Genomic DNA, 17,295 nt, shown 5'->3' on the forward strand with positions numbered 1-17,295 from the left:
TCTATGTTTTTTTTATTGCACTATTTTCATTTACTGTAAAATTGACGATATTTTCTTGCCAGCACCTGAGGAAGAATCAAAAAAATGCAAACAATATTTACGACTTTTTTGTATTTGAAACTTTATCTTTTTACCCTCTATACTCGCTAGTTATAACCTCAAGAAATTCTTATTCAAATGGTTTATCAAGCATACTAATAGGATACGGAGTAATTTCATCGCTTATGCTCAATAGTTATAATGCTTTTTTTTCAGAATCAAACTTCTTGAAAAATAACGAAATCGTCTTTAATGAAGAAGTTGATAATTTTAAGGAAATTCCGGAATTTTCGAGAGATATACCAGAAAAACATTACAGTTCCTCACATTTTATTCAATTTAACGGAAAACAAATATTAAGGACAAAATCATTGTTCTACAAGGATCATTTTCTTAGTTCAAAGACAATAAATATACCTGGAATCAAGCCTAAAGGATTTAATAGTGCTCTAATTTCGTCCAAGAAAATAAGAAATATCTTAATATTGAAATCAAAAAAAGAATCTAATATTAAATTGTTACAAAAATATGAACAATTTACCATGGAAAAAAATCATAAATTTAAATTTAACAAAAATACAATGTTGATATTAACAATATTCTTTTTTATAAACATTGTTTCAAAGGCCTTCATAAATATATTAATTTTTGGATTTTCGTTAATTAACATTAATTCAATGAGTTATTATAATTGTTTTCATGAATTTTTGAAAATTATTTTGTCTTCAGATGATCCTATTTCAGTTATTAATGATATTGAGATAAGAAAAAATAGATATTGTTTATATCTTTTCAAAGAAATATATTGGAAAAGAAGTAAAGTTACAATCCATTATCTAACTTTAATTCACTTTCTCAATTTATTACTCTTTTTTGGAATTTCAAACAACTTGCATTATACCGTTGGAATTAGAGTATTAATGAACAAGAATCTGCTTATTATTACGATATTGTTTCCAATTTTATATAATATTATTAATTTTTCAAATTTTAATATTAACAAAACCAAATATTCAAATCTCGGATGCAATTCATTTGATTATTATTATTACTTGAATAAAAGCAACTCATTACCATGGTTCAAACTCCAAATATTTAAACTATTAAAACTTAAACAGGAAAATCTCAAAGAATTTTCTAGTTTTAAAGTGAATTTACTGTTAAATTCGTTCATTTTATCGATTGTAGTTTCATTTCTATACTTTTTATTCAATTATAAAAAGAATGAAAATAATCAACAGCTGACAATTGATTTAATAACACTTCTACCAATCATATTTTTTTTAATTCAATCTATTCATTTCCATATTACTCAAGTATCAAAAACTAATACCTCTCATAAACTCAATCTTTATAGTTACATAAGATGGTTAAAAACATCAATGCAGAAAGCCTATTATTTTCCAATTTATATAAATAAATCAGCAAGTTCAACAACTCCAAAAACTAATACTAGCTTTTCGTCAAATAAAAGAAATAGTATTTTATATGAAGATGGATATGAACTTTCAACACCAATATCAGGAGATTCTCTGAAAGTTGACCCGATAATTTCTATTAGTTCGACAAAAATTCATTTGAGCTCTAATATTGTATTAATTCTGATCAATCCTCTTTTATTTCTAGATAATTCTTTGACATTTGGATATGGAAAATCGCCTCTATTTCCAATTAAGCAATTAAAGACAGTAAAGATTAATAACTTTGATAGAATTGCAGTAATTTCCAACCATAATTTAATATCATCATATTGGACAATTAATATGGTTTTAGATCCGAAAGGCATGTATACAAATGACAATAAAAGCCTTTTGCATACATTAAAATTATTAGACATTTTCCCTAATGTACTTGACAATTTTGATCAGAATGTAATTTTGAACATGCCAGTACGAGAATATTTAGAATTTTTTAATTCTCAAGTTGTTGGTGGCGAAGCGTCTGTTACCGGTGATATCAAAATTACAAATTTTGAACGCGATATTAGATCACAAGATTTGAATAAATTAGAGCAACACATAAGTAAAGCAGAAGAAAACTTACGTGATACAATTTATATTAAAAAGTTATTGCTTTTTGGACATTTTGCACTTTATTCTATGTACTACAGAGAACTAATTTTACACTTAGATTATAATATGGATCTTAATGTTTGGATTTCACTAGTCAAACAATTTTTTGATAACGAGGAATCTTTAATTAATAATATAATAATTATTTCAACAGAAGCAGATTTACCAAATATTATTGAAACTGAAACTAGATTGTATAATGACGAGAAGTAAATATTTTTTTTTTTTTTTTTATTAAAAGAGAGGTTCCGTTTATGTAGTTGCCACAAAGATTAATGAAAGTTAATTAGATTTTTTAGCCTTAAAGTTTGCGCCACTATAGCGAAAATTAAACGATATTTCCAGATTAACTGGAAATAAATTTAAGAATTCAAATAATGAAATTTGGTTGATTGGACTTCTATTATGGACATAGAAAAAAATAAACTTGATAAAATCAAACGACAGATTGAATTTTACTTCAGCGATTCTAATATCAGACATGATAAATACTTTAGAAGCAAACTTACAGAATACAAATATTTACACAACTTTGGAATTCCAATTTCATTAATTTCTACCTTTAACAAAATAATTGAACTTAATGTAAGTCAAAGAACTTCTTAAAATTGATCTAAAGTTATAATATAATACTTAGGCTTCTGTACAAGACATTATTAATTCCCTTTCTTCTTCGAAAGTAGTGTTTGTTAACATTGAAACTTTGACTATTCATCGTTTTAAGCCAATTAATATTGATTTATGCACAGTAATCCCACGCGATAAAATGCTCTTTATTAAGAGAATACCAACAAAATGGAACCACAATAATGTAAAGTCACTTTTGGGTAGATTTGGAAAGGTATCTGTTGTAAAACTACCGAAAATTAATAAGTCCAATACAAGAAGGTTAGTTGATCTTGAACCAATATTGTGTTTAAGGTGAGATTCAGAAAATACTGTTCACTACTTATTCTTGTTTTTCCTATACTCCATGTATTCAACATTTACACATTTATCTTCATGTTTAGGCACTATGGATTCGTTGAGATGGAAACGGCTCAACAAGCCACGAACGCTATAGAGAATTACAAGGTAGTTTTCCCATTCTCAAAGATCATGGTGTTACCTTGGTCCGAGTGGATCTCGACAAAAAACGTTTTTAAGGAAAAGTCGAAGAAAAAAATCAAGTTTTCGATTACAACAAAAAAACAAAACGGGCATCCTCATTAAGTACATCCACCGCTTATGGGCTCTGTGGTAACTCGTATCGAAGAATACTAGAGACGAAATGATAAATTATTATAAAAGCGACTGCCAAATAATACGTCAAAACTACATTAATGTTTCGAAGATTTCAAAAAACATCGACTAATTCTTAATATTGAATTTATTATATATATTTATCCCCACTCATTGGAGCCCCATGAACTCCACCATTTCTTCCTGACATTCTGGTAGTGACTAGGAGAAGCATGATTTTCTCCATTTTCCGTATTTCTAATAGTTCTCAAATTACTTATCATATACCTTGTTAATTCTTTGAGTGAATCCCTTGTATATCCTGTGTAATACTCAACTGCAGGCGCCCAACTCTCTTCAACACCTTCTATTTTATGCGCCAACATTAAGCATGCGCATGCAAGTTTCGATGCACAAACCCCCATCATCGCGGGCTCGTGAATAGCTAGATGAGAGAGATAAATTGATAAACTTTCGACTCTAGTAGCTTTATTGCCAGTATATTGATCTTTAAATACTAAGCAATAACGCTTAATATAATCACTTGGTTTCGGAAATTCAATACTCCAGTCTAAAGCATCAAGCACAACCCCTTCACAAAACAATATTGCCGCAATATTAAGCCCACATTTTTCTGCTACATCACTCAATGCAGGAAGAGGCGGTATCTTCAAGTTTTCACCTTGCACGTATGCAGCTTCATATTTAAGGGCTATCCAGAAGCATGTGGCACTCACAAGCGTCATTTCTGATGCTCTTTGGAAATGTTTAAGGCCTAAAATACGATCCAACATAGAATTGGCAATAACAGTTACCTCATCAGGAACATTAAACGTGATTTGAAGCCCAAATAACAGATTCACTCCACTTCTTTTCCATTCCAAAATTTGCTTACCTACGCTTGGCTGCGCAGAGACGACTTGTGATGCTGTGAATAACAATGGTTCTTTTTTAGACTCGAGGTCTCTTGATGTCTGATATATTGCCTCTGCATATTCTGAAAAAAATGAAGCATCAGTATTATCCATATCTACATTAACAACCTTTTCCAAAGTACTAGTATATTGCGCCCCAACAGTTTTCAACTGTTTTTCTGCGAATGTGTTAGGATTAACAACATTTTCCTTATTAGTAGGACTTTCTTTACCATTGAATTTTTCATTATATGACAAACCGGGAATTGCCTTGCTGCCTAGCTTCGCAGCATTTGAATTTTTGGAATTAGCATCAGTCAATTTACTCGAGTGTTTTTGGTTGCCCATGGATGCGTTTGATATATTAATTACGTTCCCTACGGATGATGTCATACTTCTTGTGATTGGTTTATTCGTAATAACACCTGCATTCTTCATATCTTGTGAATTCATGACTTGTAAATTACCTTGATTAACCAATTTACGACAATTTTCACCATATAATGTTATGTTATTACTAGAGTTACTTGCATGACCTTGAATAATTTTATTTAGTCTTTCAGACCTCATTATTTCTTTAATTAGTGAATAACCCCAATTAGGTGATATTGAGTACCCAAATACCAGTTCAGATGGTATAAAATAAACCAATATATGGATGAAGGTATACTCCTCCAACGAAACAATTACTCGATTAAGTCTAAAGTTTAGTAATTGAATAGAGGAAAATATTCTTGCTACTTGAACTAAAAATTCCAAATTATTCAGTGCCAATAAACCTTTATATTTTAATCTCTTACACTACCTTTTCTTATACTATCGTACTCGCTGAATCAAAACTAAAGTTAACTATTGTATGAATACAATCAATCTTACACAACTTGTTTTCTATTTAATATTTTGGCTCTTCAACTTTTCTTTCAATTAGTATTAGTCACTTACCATAGATTCTTCAATTGTTTGCCATCTCTTCTTTCTGCCTCCTCTTGATCTTTATATAAATGACCAACTCTTGACCTAATCTACTCAACCTATTAACTGGTTTCAGCCACTATGAGATCAAAATCCTTTTACCCGTATATGATACATTACGCCAAAAAACATGCGGACAGACGTGTCAATAAACCACACATTTTATTACAGACATAAACGCATGCAAGCAGACGTCATAGGGGTTGGACGTGGAAAAGGAATATTACCGGCCTTGGGCGCGCGACAAGACGTATTCCCACCTTGAATAAAGTAAATGAAGGCAAAAGTTTGGATTTACGGAATAACAGATTCGATATTTTCAACTTTGAGAATAAACTATATTCGATTTTCGGGAACGTTGATAACACGGTGTTTAAATAGATATTTTTTCGGTTAATTCTTTTCCCTCGTCCGGATTAAGTTATTGCTGCACAACTAATATGCTGATGCTAGCTTTTAGTGTTTGAAGGTTCAATAGCTTTAGACACAAAATTAATTGTCGGCTAACTTCAATACGTCATTATGTCTGATAACTAGAATATCAAATCCCTACTAGAACAGAATCGAAATTCTCGGTTGGTTCTTCCAGGAATGCGGACTTTACCGGACTTTCGTTACCTGAGATGAGGTTATTTTCGGGGGTTATCTTTATTATTTTCCCCGGAGTTCAGATTCTTTAATTTAATCTATCATTTAATATTTTTAAATGTGGTAGTTGCGGTTGAAAATTTATTAATTTATCTCTTACTTCGTGGCGGCGTAAAACAAACAAAAAGTTAAATGAACATTGTGCAGAACATGAAAAAGAATTCAGCTGGAGTTACATTAAATAAATCTAAAAATTTTTCGAGTCACAAATATTCATTTCAAGGAACTCAAAATCAGGTTGACAAAACAGCTGTTATTAAAGGTATTAATTCTCAAATTCAAGCTAAAACAAATGATCAAATTCCAAAAAAAAATGTTTCAGAAAATTCCAATCTTAATGATTCTGAGTTGAACACTATTTCTTGTTCTAATAATAATTCAGAAAGTTCTAGCTTAGCTTTTAATAGTACATTTCATTTACCATATAGTTTCAAGGAAGTTCCAGAACCAAAAATAAGAAGCGAGCTAATGAAAAAAAAAATTTCAAAATTAGAATCTTATCTATCTCTCTGCGAGGATTTATATCTAGGGGGTATTTCAAAAACACAATCAGTTTCTGAAATATTTCAATCGTTGATAATTTCCCATAATATTGACCATGAAGAACAATTCAATGCATTCTTAAAAAGGCAGTCGATTAATAATGGCTTCACAAAGTCAAGTACAAAAGCAAACTCAAAAAACTCTAATTTGCAAGAACCGATTACAAACGCAGAGAATATTATATCTCCTTTACAGCTACTAACGCATCCATTCAGAAACAAAGAAGTAATTGACTTATGGGGCCCACATGAAGTAATCCTCTTTGAGTGCGGTGTTTGTAAGTATGGTAAGGAATTCGACAAAATTCAAAGAATAATTAAAACAAAGACTACAAAAGAAATAGTTGATTTTTATTATTGTATTTGGAAAAGAACGAGTAGATATAAGGCTTGGAAAAGTAATAGACAACTTTCTGAATATATTTTTTCTTAAAAAGTTTTTGGCCAACATTTTTTTTTATAAAAAGATATCATTTTATAACCCGATGTAAATATGGAGTTATCAGTAATTCAAGAGTTATAGATTGTAGTTAATTCATTCTTAGATTAATTAATATTTTTTAAGCAATTAGCCACCATTTAAAGGCGCATTGGGCCAGTTTTTTCTTTTTTTTTTTTTTTTTTTAAATAAAAAGCGTACGTAAAACGGATAAAAAACAAAGCTGATGGAAGCATGCCTTTTTGATGTTCAATCGTTGGTAAAGACAATTCAAAGCCTGCAGTTAAGCAAGGCTAACAAAAAAAATGGCGAGGGACAATTTTTAACGTGCATGATTTCAACGCAAGGAATCAAATTGAGCAATAGCACTTTGAGCAAAGACGTTTATTGCTGCTCTTGGCTGAGGAAAAATATTTTCAAAAAGTATCTATACGAGGCAAGCCAAACAAATTGTTCACGCTTCGAGATTTGTTTGGGTACAATTTTAAATTGCATTCAAGTGTTTGGTTTAGATGCAAAGATGGTTATTTTAACCTATGATCATGTTAGCCTGCATTTGAGCATTACAGATGATGATGGCGCTGTCACTGATTGTAGCTTATGCACCTATAACATTTCTGAGGAAACTGATGAATTTTATTATTCTAATTTTTTAGATTGCAAAAATGTTGCAATTTTTGATTTGGATTATGTGACAATGTTCCCAATCATATTAAGAGAGCTATTAAAAGATCTTTGTGATGTTGGGAGATCTGAAAGCAAGGTAAGTTAAATAATTGATTATAGTTTCTACTTAGAATAATTTTTGTTAGATAAAGATAGAATTTCACCCTATTAACCAGGAGCAGACTTGCATTCTGTCTTTCTCATGTTCTGTAGAAGGCAAGGAGTGTATTTGGGAATTTTCAGATGATCACAGTGTTTTCACTGGCTGCAGAATTGTTCAGTCTCACCGTTATTTTTACTCTCTTAAGTCATTATCTCAGCTTGAGAAGTCTTTGAATGTTTGTTCACTTCTGCGAATTGTGATTGGAAACAACGGACTACTAAATTTACAGATGGCTATAAAGAATGATTCTCAAAATGTAGTTAAAGGAGGAACTTGCAACTCAAATATTGAAGAGCGTAATTCAGAACACGATGATAACAAATATCAGCAAATATTCAATACTGAATTCATTATTTCTCCTATAAACTATGTTCAAGAGGAAGATTATAACTATCAAATTAATAATAGTGACTTTAAACTATAAATTTGCATCGTTAAAATTAACAACAGATATACACAAAATACTAATTTCTTCATTCATTCGAAATATTAATAAGTACAAATCATTAACAGAATTTTTATTTTCATCAATAAAATGAGGCTTATAGTTAATAGAAATAGGAGAACTCTCAACACCTTTTAAGTGGAATAAACTCCATAAATATGCTCCAGCTGCCACTTGACTTGCAACAAACCAAATGAGTCTTTGCAATATAGTTGGCCTTAATAAGCCAATTATTTTAATAACCTCGTTTGGTGCTTCTTTAAATGGTACACATTTCAATATGTTACATATTTTAGGAGCATTATCACAAACAATAGATTGACCAAATCTCAAATCCCAAAAATAAAATGGATTAATTAAATTTTGGTTATCGGAAAATAGATTTTGATGGATTAATATATCGAAATACTCTATTATTTGTTCAAAAATTTGTGTATTTGAAATTTTTGCGTTGGTAGAGGTCAAAATTAACGATACTAAAGCATTCAAATCAATAAATATTAGCATATCTGATAAATAGTCTTTGCTCGAGGGATCACTTCCGGTAATAACACTTAAACCTTTACCACTGCATCTTTTTTCATCAATTAACTTATTGTTAATTCGTTCTGAAATAAACTTAACATTTATCGGTGTGATTTTTACATTTGGGGAGCCATTTATACACAGAATAGTTTTGAGATTTTTTAAAAGTCTCGCTTCAGTTTCAATATTCAACAGCTTATCATTTTCAAAGTAGCACAGAAAGTCTGTTTTTGTAAAAAGTGAGGAGCCGAATTGCTGTTGTAATGAAAAATAAAATTGGTTGTTTCCTGATCCTTTGGCGTTATATGACAAGTTCTTTAATGATGGCTGAAAAGGCGGATTTTTAGATTCTTGTATCGCGTTACAGTAACATAAATCCTTGGGAATTTTATCTCCACTATTACAACAAACACATACATATATATCACTTATTTTACTATTATTTGGAAAAATGATATCTTTGCAATTATTAAGTAATGGGTTAAAGAAAAATGGATGAACTTCAGCGTGGGCATTTAGGATATCAATTGAGCTGAGGCATTCATAATTAAAATTACTTCCTTGGAAATTACCTGAAATCTTATTCATATTCTCTGATTTATCATTCCAATATGACTTTTCACTTAATTCAATTTTATGAAATGAAAAATGATTTGTTTTTTTCATATGTGGGGGTTGTTTCATAAACTTATCAACATTTAGTACATTTTTAAATAGTGTGTTTGGCGTTCTAATAATTGCCATCAACTTTGATTTTTCTTCATTCGATTCTTTAGTTCGCTTATTAATTATAGATAACGCACAACTGGATTCAATTGACAAGTTAGGGAGTGAAATGAATACTCCATTATTATTGACAATTGAATTTTGAATAAATGGGATTGATAAAATACTGTTAGGAAAAACATCCTCAAATAGATAAAATTTTGGTCCAATAATTTGTTGCATTAGCGGTTCTTCTATATTCACATTTTCACAGTTTGGTTTAATCCAGGTAAATTGGTCGACGAATGGGTGCCTTATTATTGAGTTTGTAATTTCTTGATCGAATATACTGTACCATAGCTCATTTGGAGCACTTTTAATAATAGTTTTTATTCTTCCTTTCGAGTGAGATTTGTTTAATTGATTCATTACCAGATTAATTTGAATAATAAGTTGTATTTATTTATGAATAAATAAAAGTATAGATGCCTGTAGTTGAGTTTATTTATGAATGGTTTTCTTATCTTTATTTATTCATTTCCAAAATAAATTATTAAAGCCGACTTTTCTTCGTATTGCCGGTATACGTATTTTTGAGACATTTACAGTGCAGGTACAAGAGAAAAGTTCTTACGGAGAGAAAACTTTCCAGAAACAATACAATTTTAAAATTAGATTAATTGGAGTAAAAATAATAAATTAATATTACAAGATGCAGTTTGAGTGAATACGTGCTAATTATTGTTAATAGCCAGAACAAAATTAATGCAGTCGATACATTATCAAGATATTATAAATGAGCGATTTAGACAGACAAATTGAGCAGTTGAGACGCTGTGAGCCGATTAAAGAATCTGAAGTAAAATTACTATGTATGAAGGCTAGAGAGATTCTTGTAGAGGAGGCGAATGTGCAAAGAATTGATACTCCAGTGACAATTTGCGGAGATATTCATGGCCAATTTTTTGATCTAATGGAGCTTTTTAAAGTCGGTGGTGAACTTCCTGACACAAATTACTTATTTTTAGGTGATTTCGTTGACAGAGGATACTACAGTGTAGAAACATTCTTGCTCCTCATTGCTCTTAAAGTCAGGTATCCAGATAGAATTATGCTTATCAGAGGAAACCATGAAACACGACAAATCACACAAGTATATGGATTTTACGATGAATGTCTCCGTAAGTATGGGAGTGTAAACGTTTGGAGGTATTGTACAGAAATATTTGATTATCTCTCTCTTGCTTCATTAATTGAAGACCGAATTTTATGCGTTCATGGGGGGTTGTCCCCTAGTATTACTACAATTGATGAAATACGAAGCCTAGATAGAAAGCAAGAAGTTCCTCATGACGGTTCCATGTGCGACCTTCTTTGGTCAGATCCAGAGGAAATAAATGGATGGGGAATAAGCCCAAGAGGAGCAGGATATATTTTTGGGTCAGATGTAGTAAAGAGTTTCAATCATTGTAACGATATTGAACTGATTACACGAGCTCATCAGCTTGCTATGGACGGTTATAAGTGGTGGTTTGAACAAAATTTAGTCACAGTTTGGAGTGCGCCAAATTATTGTTATAGATGCGGAAATATTGCTACTGTAATGGAGTTAGATGAACAATTAAACTACCACTTTAAAACATTTGAGGCAGCTCCTGCTGAACAAAGAGGAATTCCTGCCAAGAGACCTGCTCCTGACTATTTTATTTGAAAATTTTTTATAATCGGTTTGGAAGTTTTTTAAAAACTTTGTTAACAAAAAACATAAATTACTTTTTTAGTATTATGTAACTAATTTAGCAAGTTTATACTAATTGATTGACAATATTGATTCAAATAACTTTATCATTGCTTCATAAATTAGGAACATTATTCCACTGTGCATGCTAACTTTAGGAATATGAGTCATTAGTCCTGGGAAATAATTGTCCCTTGCAAAGTTGACAAACTCTTTATGGCTTAATTTTAATATATTGATATCGTAGGTTTTTAGTTGGATATTTTCTATTTTAGCCATTTGCATCCTGGATCTAATAACCTGTAGTGGGTATGTCAATGCTGATGCTAATAACTTCGAAATGAATCCAAAGATGAAGAAGCGTAGATTACTCAGATAAAGATGTTTTGAATTATAATTAATTGATTGATTTCGAAATATGTCATATATTACAAGTTGTATCAATGTATGCGGAATCAACATTAAAGTTGGAATGAACCCAGAATATAAACCACATATTCCATTTTTTTGGTAAATACTATACATGCATTCAGCAATGCCATGTAGCCCAGCAGAATATTGCTTCCAGCCCCTTTTCTTTGTATTTACTGATTGAATTTCTAACCTGGATTTAACTAACCAAAGTGGATGAACCAGAGCAGTCGAAAACACACTTGCAATGATTGTTGCAATTGAATTTGAGAACGGAGAAATTTGTAAAGGATCAAAGTATGTTTGACTTTTAACAACGTAGCTGAACACAAAACACTTATTTTCTTCTATAAAATAACGGATAAAATCAAAAAAGTACCTAAAAATAAACCATGAGACTCCAGATGCAACTAACTGGCCGTTTAATCCCTTATATAATCCAATAACTCCTTCAGTATCTATTATAAAATTGATTGTGGATATCAATGTTGGGTGTGCGATCACTGCACCATTGGATACTGCTGCTACTTGCTGTCTAGTCCTTACTACATCTAGCGGATGAAGTAAAAAAGAAGTTACTATTGCAGATATAAGCGATGAAGTTGCTGTTAAAAAGAATTTAATTTTCTTCATAAAATTGTTATGCCGGGCCTAAAGAAACGGATGTTCACAAAGGGTTACAAATATAAAAATTTTGATTCTTTAACATTGCACCGACATTGACTTAATTTTATAAGCTATTATTCCTTTTTCTTCGTTGGAAAAAAAATGAACTAAAACTTTATGCACATGCGGTAAACAATTATAATGTTATTTCCAAACACGAGCTGAAAAAACCTTTCTACGATGTTCTTAGTTTATACTTGATAAAATTCGATCCTCGCGGCTCTTAAATGAATTGATTTATAAAGTTTATCAAGTTTTTGAGCATGTTTCAGCTTATTAGGATCAATACCTGAGCGCTTGTTTTATTTTATCAATATTACACAAATGTTATTCTAAGAATTGATAAATTCATAATTATGGGTTCGTAGAAAACTTTCATTCAATTATGGAGAAAATACCATTAGAACTTCTTGCAACAGTTAGCGAGTATCTACAAATGGTAGATATTTTTAGTCTATTGCATCTCAATAGAGGCTTTAACTATCTTTGGACAAGCCTAGAATACTGGAGCATAGTATGTAGGGGGAGAAGAAATTATCTGAATTTACTTGCAAATGAGTTTAATTGTATCTTAGAAGACTTGAAATCATTTAGTTTGAACAAAAGTAACCAAGACGACTTAGTAGATAGTGATAATAACGAATATTTTGGATTTAATTTAAATAACCTTAAAGCCAGTTTTAAACAGATGGGTTGCAAGACGAAGTGCAGTGATAAATCAATTTTATGGAAGATTTTTGTTAAGAGAAGATTAAGAAGATTGGACTTAGCACATTTGACTTCTGTTTTTCAGGATGTTAAAATATACAAATACGATAAAAAAATTATTGCTGTTTTTTCCCCTTTAATAGCAACAATTTCACAACATTTTTTAGAAATTTATGAACTTAGAAATGATAATTATTTAGGTAGAAAGTATTTTGATACCACGCCTGAAAAGCTAATTGATATAAAAACAAAATTAATCACACGCCTAAATATAGACTTACTTCAAGGTCAAGAGAATGTTACATGGAACAACATTGAGCCGAAGATAAGAACGACCAATATAGTGAAATGGGCATTTTTTGATAAAAACACAATTCTTTGCGTTACAAAAGATTATGGGATTTATATTCATGAAATCAGCAATTTCTCAAAAAGAATAGCCTTAAAGAAACCGCTGGTAAACAAGTATCCAAGTTTACCAAAAGTCGTCATTTTTGAAATATCTGGCAGCCTGCTTGCTATCGGCTTAGAAGATGGAGTTGTAGATATTTGGAAGCTTTTATCTTCTGAACGTGCATGTTCTAACTTGAAATGGGAAAAGTGGTATTTGACGCATCACTGTACAATTTATTATGAACATACATATTCTCGAAAAAATTTAATTGATATTTTTGAAGAAATACCCTCGCCTTTAACATGGGTGAATATATCTCATAATTGCAACTTGCTACTGGCAATTTATAAAGGGGTTGTAAATGAAATTCGAATATTTTCAATTAACAATTTAGATTTGAATAATAACCCAGCATTAATGAACAAAATTCCTCTCTATAGCGACATTCAAATGTGCCAAATAGATCCGAAGGGAAGGTTTGTAATTTGCGTTGATTCGAACAAAGAAATTCACCCCAAAACTCGATTTTATTCCCTTTCATCTGGTAAACTTCTTCTGGTACAAAACTTCAGAATTATTTGTCCATTATTTACCTCTTGCGGACATTTATTGATCGGCGCATACCGTGCACACCCGAACATTCCAATTGAAAAATCTCAAAGTACAATGAAAATCATTAAAACATCACCTAAACATATTAATAGTGAGTTTACGAGTAGTTATTTTATCTCTATTTGGAGTATTCCGTCTCTAAAGGAAATATATTCTTTCAATTGTGGAAAATCAGAACAAATTATAAATATTCGTTTTTCTAAAACTCGTAACTCGACGTCTATAATTACAACGACAATAAATAAAAATAGTTCAAACTATATTGATGGATCAATAATCAAGACATCTTCAAATATTCATTTTATTTCACATGATTTTTTTACAAGCATGAAACCGATGAAATTGCCGCATTTTTTCTAAAATAACTTTGAGAATGACGATCATTAGGTGTCAGTTTTTGCTGAGAATGATTGGAATAAATAATTTAACTTTCCAAGCAACAAGTAATAAAGCTGTGCATATAGTTGAAATAAGTTAAGTTTTTATGGCTTTTATAATAAGAATATAAAAGGCAACAAAGAATTCAGCTCCGTATATAATTAAGTAATTGAGAAATTATTGAGATTTTTTTGAGTAACACAGCACTTGTCCTTCAAAAATGATCGGAATTTAAAGATTAATGATAACGTGACATAGGTGGTTCTCAATTGTTTATTTAAATTACTTTGTTGATAAGATATAGTTATTCGTTATACTATATTAAATTAAATATAACACTTTAAAAATACAATTTAAATAATGAATCATTAGCAATAATAAACTATTAATGTTTATGCAATATTCCAATGAAATTATGCAACATTTCTGTTATAATTTTATATTTTATCTTTTTTTCCAAAGCTATTTAATATCCCGTTAACTTAATATCAATTCACACATACGCACACTAATGTGTACCTTAATTATCTGAGATTTCAAATTTTTAAAAAATAAATAATTTTAGAAGGGTATTTAATGAAGATTATTTAAATATTAGAGTTTTTGGAGAGGATCTAAAGGCTTTATTATGTATTCAACATAAATTTTTTTTCAATGAAAACAATTACTGTTGCGATTGTATTATCTTTGGTTTGGATATATGTACACTTTTGTTCAAGATTCGAAAACAAGATAAAAGATATTGCATTACTCAAGCTTAGAGGTTCTGTAGAAATGGGAGATCAACTAAAGGGTGGTCCTCACTATACAGGGATGATGGTAGGAGGTAGGCATGTTGGGATTGAACATTCTTTGGATCTTGGCGATTTATCGCAAGTATATCGCTGCTTGTTTTATTCTACTCACCCAGGATCATGCAATCCTTCAGGGACGGTAATAAATCCTTGCCATTTTTGTAGAACTGAAGTGGTTTATGCTGTCGCTTCCGCGAAATGCCCTGGAGACGAGTCATTCCCCCCAAGTTTGGCTCCTTTATATATGTGGGTCTTGAAACCATATCATATTAGAAAAAGATTAGGGCATCAATATCTTTGCGCTGTAGAGCCGAATCCTGCAGCTAAATATGCATCTCGCCCTTCAAATGAATCACCGCTTTCATCAGATGAAAACTCATATCCGCTACCTCCAGAAATCCCATTTTCTTCATCGAATAATCAAAATGAATCCTTAAGTGAGAGTACATTGATGATTATCATAGGGTCAGGCGTTTTGCTCACGCTATTACTTTGCGGTATAGGGTTGTACATGGTTTAATTAAATTATTATAAAAAATAAAGTCTTATATTAATAATATATCTATGTTTATCTATCAGTTCCAAAAATAAGTAGTTGAATTTATTAAAAAAATGTGTGGCTTGCAGCATTAAAAAGTTACACAGTTAAATAAATCACGTGGCAATAAAAAGCCTTGTACCCTAAAATATAATTATGGGAAGATACAACTAAGGGTCCAATTTTAATGAAGAGGTATCAATATATTTCCAAAGTAATGAACAGAACTTCTATCACAAAAATCTAAATAAAAGCAATATTCCCTCTCTTCTCTCCAAGTTATAAATAAAAGGCGGGCAATATAAAACGTTACCTAAATGAAAGGTTAGGTTGATTTTTTTTTATAGAAAAAACGAATATAAGAATTTAGATCAGAAATTTTTAAAGACTTTTTGAATTATATTCATCTTAGTTAGTTGGGATCAATCTAAATCCCCTGTAATTAAACATCAAAAAAAACGTGTCAAAGATGAAATACTACTTGCCTTTCGGAGTATTACTCTTAATTATACAACTTTATCTTTCAAGGTGTTCTGAATCTTCGGAAGATGTAGAAAGCGAAGAAGTTCTTTCGATTCAAGATTCGTCTGAATTGAAGAATTGCAGACAAGCTATAAGAAGTATATCAGGAGCTGGTTGTCATGAATTTACATTGGACCCTTCACTATTGAAAGTAATTTCGGAAATGAGTAATCCAGGCCAACAATATCGATTTATTGTAATTGATGGCGAGCAGCAGAACTATCAGCAGGCTGATGATGGTGATTCATCAAGCCAAGTAAATTATTTAAGCCAACAAGTTCAGACTCCAATGCAGATGCCAATGCCAGTTCAAATGTCAATGCAAATGCCAATGCAAATGCCAATGCAAATGCCAATGCAAATACCAACACAAATGCAAATACAAAGAACTAATCAGGGATTACAATTCGGACATGGTAATATGGTACAATGGGTAGGTGGACCAGTCAACTTTGACAACATGGTTGACTGTAAGTTCTACCGTCAAAATCCGGGATTTTGTGTACCTATGTCTATCTATACTCCTTGTTCGCGTTGTAAGGCGCGTGTGAGAACAATTTTTAGAACTAGTTACAAGGTTAGATGCCCTGGCCAGGAATCTTTCCCAGCGCAATTGAGGCCTTACTTTGCTTGGGTGCCTACTAGTCATCGAAACCCAAAGAGAGAGAAAGGAATATTTTCCAGATGGAGACGCCAGTTTATGTGCATTGTAATGGCAATTTCCGATATTCCAAAGGATGTTTCTTTGTTTTGGCAGCATTCTCAAATCACTTTCGATTCTGCATATGAAACACCACAATATGTTCCTTTACTTCTCGGTCCATATGGAGATCAGTCTACTGCACTGGGATATGCTGCTGGCACAAACTTCCTTACTACTAGCGGCTTAAGTTATCAAGGGGCACAACATTATATTCAAAATCAAAATTTAGAACGAAATGGCCACGAAGCTTCCTAAATTTTCTTCAAATATAAGTCCTATGTTCGAAAAAAGGTTTTCGTTAAATTAGGTAGTTAGGTACCTCTATAATTTTGAATTTTTTTAGCTATTTTTTTTGTCTTTAATACGGATTATTCCGCCAAATTATTTATTTTTTTTTTTTGCATTCTTGATGTTTCGATGACAAATCTCTTTGCTGACGAGATGAAAGAGGAGGACACGTTTTTACTTAATAATTCACTA

The 17,295-nt window shown here is 31.1% G+C and overlaps 10 protein-coding genes across 10 annotated transcripts; 7 read left to right on the forward strand and 3 right to left on the reverse strand.

Annotated features, from left to right (window-relative positions):
* Positions 1-224: 224 nt before the first annotated feature.
* On the forward strand, positions 225-2,324 carry Chro.10260 (hypothetical protein). The annotated part of the gene is made up of 1 exon (XM_663035.1): positions 225-2,324. One exon carries the CDS (start codon positions 225-227, stop codon positions 2,322-2,324), a length of 2,100 nt encoding a protein of 699 aa, XP_668127.1.
* A 1,169-nt stretch (positions 2,325-3,493) lies between these two features.
* On the reverse strand, positions 3,494-4,816 carry Chro.10261 (hypothetical protein). Its single annotated transcript, XM_663036.1, has 1 exon — positions 3,494-4,816. One exon carries the CDS (start codon positions 4,814-4,816, stop codon positions 3,494-3,496), a length of 1,323 nt encoding a protein of 440 aa, XP_668128.1.
* Positions 4,817-5,998: 1,182 nt separating this feature from the next.
* On the forward strand, positions 5,999-6,841 carry Chro.10262 (hypothetical protein). The annotated part of the gene is made up of 1 exon (XM_663037.1): positions 5,999-6,841. The coding sequence occupies one exon, from the start codon at positions 5,999-6,001 to the stop codon at positions 6,839-6,841; it is 843 nt and encodes a 280-aa protein (XP_668129.1).
* A 232-nt stretch (positions 6,842-7,073) lies between these two features.
* Chro.10263 (hypothetical protein) lies at positions 7,074-7,619 on the forward strand. Its single annotated transcript, XM_663038.1, has 1 exon — positions 7,074-7,619. The coding sequence occupies one exon, from the start codon at positions 7,074-7,076 to the stop codon at positions 7,617-7,619; it is 546 nt and encodes a 181-aa protein (XP_668130.1).
* A 475-nt stretch (positions 7,620-8,094) lies between these two features.
* Chro.10264 (hypothetical protein) lies at positions 8,095-9,780 on the reverse strand. The annotated part of the gene is made up of 1 exon (XM_663039.1): positions 8,095-9,780. One exon carries the CDS (start codon positions 9,778-9,780, stop codon positions 8,095-8,097), a length of 1,686 nt encoding a protein of 561 aa, XP_668131.1.
* Positions 9,781-10,147: 367 nt separating this feature from the next.
* Chro.10265 (protein phosphatase 4 (formerly X), catalytic subunit; Protein phosphatase 4, catalytic subunit) lies at positions 10,148-11,062 on the forward strand. Its single annotated transcript, XM_663040.1, has 1 exon — positions 10,148-11,062. One exon carries the CDS (start codon positions 10,148-10,150, stop codon positions 11,060-11,062), a length of 915 nt encoding a protein of 304 aa, XP_668132.1.
* A 99-nt stretch (positions 11,063-11,161) lies between these two features.
* Positions 11,162-12,133, reverse strand: Chro.10266 (ENSANGP00000009305). Its single annotated transcript, XM_663041.1, has 1 exon — positions 11,162-12,133. The coding sequence occupies one exon, from the start codon at positions 12,131-12,133 to the stop codon at positions 11,162-11,164; it is 972 nt and encodes a 323-aa protein (XP_668133.1).
* Positions 12,134-12,551: 418 nt separating this feature from the next.
* Chro.10267 (hypothetical protein) lies at positions 12,552-14,240 on the forward strand. The annotated part of the gene is made up of 1 exon (XM_663042.1): positions 12,552-14,240. One exon carries the CDS (start codon positions 12,552-12,554, stop codon positions 14,238-14,240), a length of 1,689 nt encoding a protein of 562 aa, XP_668134.1.
* Positions 14,241-14,912: 672 nt separating this feature from the next.
* Chro.10268 (hypothetical protein) lies at positions 14,913-15,572 on the forward strand. The annotated part of the gene is made up of 1 exon (XM_663043.1): positions 14,913-15,572. One exon carries the CDS (start codon positions 14,913-14,915, stop codon positions 15,570-15,572), a length of 660 nt encoding a protein of 219 aa, XP_668135.1.
* Positions 15,573-16,059: 487 nt separating this feature from the next.
* Chro.10269 (hypothetical protein) lies at positions 16,060-17,070 on the forward strand. Its single annotated transcript, XM_663044.1, has 1 exon — positions 16,060-17,070. One exon carries the CDS (start codon positions 16,060-16,062, stop codon positions 17,068-17,070), a length of 1,011 nt encoding a protein of 336 aa, XP_668136.1.
* The last annotated feature ends 225 nt before the right edge of the window (positions 17,071-17,295 follow it).

The sequence above is a fragment of the Cryptosporidium hominis genome (genome assembly GCF_000006425.1).
Source record: "Cryptosporidium hominis TU502 chromosome 1 CHRO011078, whole genome shotgun sequence".
Lineage (NCBI taxonomy): Eukaryota > Apicomplexa > Conoidasida > Eucoccidiorida > Cryptosporidiidae > Cryptosporidium > Cryptosporidium hominis.